The sequence below is a fragment of the Entamoeba nuttalli genome (genome assembly GCF_000257125.1).
Source record: "Entamoeba nuttalli P19 unplaced genomic scaffold asmbl_4800, whole genome shotgun sequence".
In the NCBI taxonomy this organism is placed as follows: Eukaryota; Evosea; order Mastigamoebida; family Endamoebidae; genus Entamoeba; species Entamoeba nuttalli.
In genome coordinates, this window is record NW_008577054.1 from 1 (window position 1) to 4,354 (window position 4,354).

At 24.5% G+C, this 4,354-nt stretch overlaps 4 protein-coding genes across 4 annotated transcripts; 2 read left to right on the forward strand and 2 right to left on the reverse strand.

Moving 5' to 3' along the window:
• Window positions 1-217: 217 nt before the first annotated feature.
• ENU1_113550 (hypothetical protein) lies at window positions 218-463 on the forward strand (the record flags this gene model as incomplete). The annotated part of the gene is made up of 1 exon (XM_008859628.1): window positions 218-463. One exon carries the CDS (start codon window positions 218-220, stop codon window positions 461-463), a length of 246 nt encoding a protein of 81 aa, XP_008857850.1.
• A 67-nt stretch (window positions 464-530) lies between these two features.
• On the reverse strand, window positions 531-1,733 carry ENU1_113560 (topoisomerase, putative; the record flags this gene model as incomplete). The annotated part of the gene is made up of 1 exon (XM_008859629.1): window positions 531-1,733. The coding sequence occupies one exon, from the start codon at window positions 1,731-1,733 to the stop codon at window positions 531-533; it is 1,203 nt and encodes a 400-aa protein (XP_008857851.1).
• Window positions 1,734-2,135: 402 nt separating this feature from the next.
• ENU1_113570 (hypothetical protein) lies at window positions 2,136-2,696 on the forward strand (the record flags this gene model as incomplete). Its single annotated transcript, XM_008859630.1, has 1 exon — window positions 2,136-2,696. The coding sequence occupies exon 1, from the start codon at window positions 2,178-2,180 to the stop codon at window positions 2,694-2,696; it is 519 nt and encodes a 172-aa protein (XP_008857852.1). The 5' UTR covers window positions 2,136-2,177.
• A 37-nt stretch (window positions 2,697-2,733) lies between these two features.
• On the reverse strand, window positions 2,734-3,993 carry ENU1_113580 (hypothetical protein; the record flags this gene model as incomplete). The annotated part of the gene is made up of 1 exon (XM_008859631.1): window positions 2,734-3,993. The coding sequence occupies one exon, from the start codon at window positions 3,991-3,993 to the stop codon at window positions 2,734-2,736; it is 1,260 nt and encodes a 419-aa protein (XP_008857853.1).
• Between the last annotated feature and the right edge of the window lie 361 nt (window positions 3,994-4,354).

Below are 4,354 nucleotides of genomic sequence, written 5' to 3' on the forward strand. Positions count from 1 at the left end.
AGTAACAGAATATCTTAAAGTTAATGAACCGAAAAAATCAATTTTACCACGGTTGCCACTCACTAGAAGACCAAGGAATAAAATATTATATGGATCAACATTAGGAAGTATTAGTGAAATACCAAAGATTAATAAAAATAAAAAAGAAAAAAAGCCAAGAAAAGATTGTGTTTGTGGACTTGATACTTTAAAAGAAGAGACAAGAATTAAAATTTTAATGTTGTTAAAAAATATCACTAAATGTAATGATCATCAATTAGCTCAAATCATTGAATTTTCTAATCGTCTTGTTAGTGTTAATAATGGGATTATTACTAATGATCATTTATTAACACAAGAAGAGCATCAGATAGATACAGTAGATTTAGAACAACAAATGCCTCCAATGATTGAAACACATCCTGATATTCATAACGAATCTCAAAAAGACAAAGCTGATCAAATTTCACATCCACTCAATTAATTTTTTTGTTCACTGAATATTTAATGTTTTGTTGTTTGAAACTTAATAACTATTTTTTTTTTTAATTTTATATTTCCTCTTTTTGTTTTATTTCATCATAAAAAACAACTTCATCCATTTTTGACTGTTCATTTCTTTTCTCGTTTTTACATTGATCTTTTATATTATTACATTGATTTGTTTCTTCTTTTGTATTAGTCGTTGTTATTTGAGTTTCTTCTTTAGGCTGTTGTATAGATGAAGATAAACAAGGTTCTGAATGATGTTCAATGTGTTGAATTAATTCATTTGTTTGTTGAAATGAATCAATGTCTATATGAATTACTACTGATTTATTTTGATTTATAAGTTGTTCCCATAATTTTCTTCGTTCAAAGAATACATCAGGTAAGCAAATAATTCTTTTTAATAAAGAGTGTTCTGAGTCATATTTTTTAAGATGGGTGTAGTGTAATGCGTTGTAACTCATTTTAAATAAATATTTAATGTATTGCCATCTAAATGAAGTGATGCTTACATCATTTGAAAGATCACATGGGTCTTCAATTGATAAATTAGAAATCTTAGAATCCCAATTTCTTTCACTTCTATTAAACTTTCCTTCAAATACACTTAAACCTTCTATATCACTTCTAAAATCAATTCCATAATATTTTAAGAATCCCTTTAATAATTCTCCATAGTCATGTGTTGTAATAATATTATTATTAATATAACAATACACCATTACAAATACTGAATATGTTCCAAGACCTCCATTAGCTGGTTGATGGAAATCATAACAACAAAGTAATGATTTAATAAGAAGTACTAATTTTCTAATTCTGTCATCCTTTTTTATAACTTCTTCAATAAAATTTACTGTTTTTGTTCCATTAGTATTATTATGTGATATGTCTAATACAATTAATGTTTTTTTATCTGTAAGTTTTAAAACTGGAATTGATGCTTTAAAATTTCTTTTTTGGTCTTCAAGGACATAAGATGAAAGAATAGATGAGACTGAATTTAATACTTTTCTTGTATTATATTCATTTGTTATAACTGAAAAATCTATATCACTTGTTGGTAAAAACAATTTTGATTGTGTTGACCCAAATGCCATTACATTGTAACCCTCTTTTTCAAGTATTTTTGAGTATTTTGTTAAAAGTTCTTCTCTTATTTTATATTCATTTTTATTTGGTTCAATAAATTTAATAAATAATTGAACTTCTTGATTTAGATCTAATTCTCCTTCAAAGGATTTTAGCCATTGAGGAACGTTCATTAAAGAATTATTGGATGAAAATGTCTTTAGTTTTTACATATTTATTTTTCGTTTATAAAACAAAATTAAAACTTAAAATAAAAACTTAAAACAAAGAATAAATCTCTTAGAATGATTGCGTTATATCTCATTATATTCGTAGGTGTTCATGCTCAATTTCCTCATATAAAATATAATATTGAATGGGAGAATCGATGTTATAAGGTTTGTTTTTTAAATTAACTATTTTACTAATCAACAAAAAACAAAAGATAAGTTCTGTAAAGTTCTGTAAGAAAAAAAGTATTAACATATTTGTAGCTCCCACCTGGAGTATTATATAATGTTACGATGAATGGTAAAAAGTTTGTTTTTTGTAATTGATATTAAATATTGTATTAAAATAAATGAAAAGGTTTATAAAATAGATATCAATGTAGCATCCCTGAACCTAAAAATCAAACTATGTCAAATGAAGAACAATTAATAAAACTAGAAAGTGAATTAACAAATTGTTATTCATATAATAATGGGTATTATGTATATGTTCTTTGTCCAGGAAAAAATGTTACTCAAACTAGAGTATTGAATGGATTTACTTTAGAACGAAATATCCTTGGACAAAGAGTCGATTTTATTAACTTTGATAATAATTCAATTCAAGAAGGATATGTTGATGGAAATTATTGTTTAGGAAACAAAGGAAATAGAAAAACTGTTGTTGAATATAACTGTTTAATAGAGAATGTTACAGCACCAATGGTAATAAGTATAAGTGAAGTGGATTGTATGTATTATATTAAATGGCAAATTCCAGCATTATGTAAACATCAGGTATTTGTTGATTGGAATTTACCAAATTCTATTAGGTGTTGTGCTGATGTTATTCAAGAAAGTGAGACAATTAGAAAAGAAATACAGGAAAATGAAGTACAAAAAAATACTGAAGTAATGAATAAAGAGATAAAACAGTTAATAAAATAAAAAGTTAAACAATTAAATAATTAAAGGTTCTTTTTAATTAAATTAATTTTTTTTCATTTAGATGAAGAGTAGATAAAAGATGAAATAAAGAAGGATTAGGAGAGTTTTCAATCAGAGACAAAAAGTCATTACACAAATCTTCAATATTTGCTTTATCTTTATTGGGAAGTAATTGACGTTGCACTACTATTCTTCGTTTAAATTCACATTGTTCACATTCACAATCATCATCATGACCTTCGTCATCATCATCTCCTTCTCGGTATAAAGGGTTCATATATTTTAATTCTCTTGTTTGTTCAATTAATCTTTCTTGTTTTTCTAAGTGGTGAAGTTTTTTCAATTCATCACCATAGAAATAAAGCGATTGAAGAAGATGAAGAATTGAACTTTTAAAATAAGAGAGTTGAGAAGGATGGACGTTATTTAATTGTGAAATGTTAAAGTAATATTCAATAGAATTTATAGTCATTGTAAAGAAATAAGATAAGTTTTCATAGAAGTATAATACAAGGAACATTCCAATACAAATATATTGATTGTCAATTGAATAGAATTGATTTGAATTGAAACAAAGATATTCAATCAAATAGTAAAAACAAAACACATTAATTGATTCCATTAATGTGTATTTAACTGATTTATCAAAGTTATTATTAATATTAAAGATTATATAACTTTTAATTTCTTCTTTTGAACAATGTTCAATAAATTGTTTTCCAATCAGTAATGTTTTTTGTTCTTCAATCCCACAAAATGAAATTGCCATATAATCACTTACATAAATATTTTTTAAAGAGATATGATATTCTTTACATGTCTCTTCAATCATTGATTTAATCTCTTCATTTTCTAGTTGTTGATTAGATTGTTGTGGAAGGACAATATGAATTAAAATGATATTTGTAATAAAGTAATAACAACAGTTGATTATTGTTAATAAAATATACATTCCATGGAAAGAAAAATAATATAATATAAATAAAATACAAATATTGGTAATGATATTTAAACTAAATTTCCCAAAGTAACTTGCAATTTGAGTTACCATTGGTTCTTTGTAGTTATTAACATACTTGACTAGTACTCTTGTAAACAAAACAGGAAGTCCAATAACAAAATTAATAAAAGACATCACTACAATAAAAACGTGATTAGTTAATAAATCATTTTCAAACTTTACTTTTTTAAAAATAAACCCAATAAATGGGGTTATAATCACACCAAATGTAATAATGAGATAATAAATCTGAATCCAAAATTCACTACGTAAAATTCTTTCTTTATTTTCAGTCATTCTTTTTATTTCTTTTTCTTTCATAAATAATGTACTTTCCTTTTGTATTTGAAGATTTTTATACCACTTAAATCCAAAAATTGTTTTAATTATTTGACAAAAACACCCTCCAATTCCTATTGAATAAATATAATTATTTATTTTATTACTGAAAATTTACCAAACCAATGACATAAATGATGAGGTCACAAAGCCTTATCTCCATTATTTGATTTTTTTAGTACTATCCTTTTTTATTCTTTCAAAAAATAATTCCTTTTGATTTTTACATCAACTTTTTATATTCATATCTACGCTAATGAATGGTTTATTTTTCTTGCAAACTATTGTTTCAATAAGTTCAATAAAACATGAATAATAA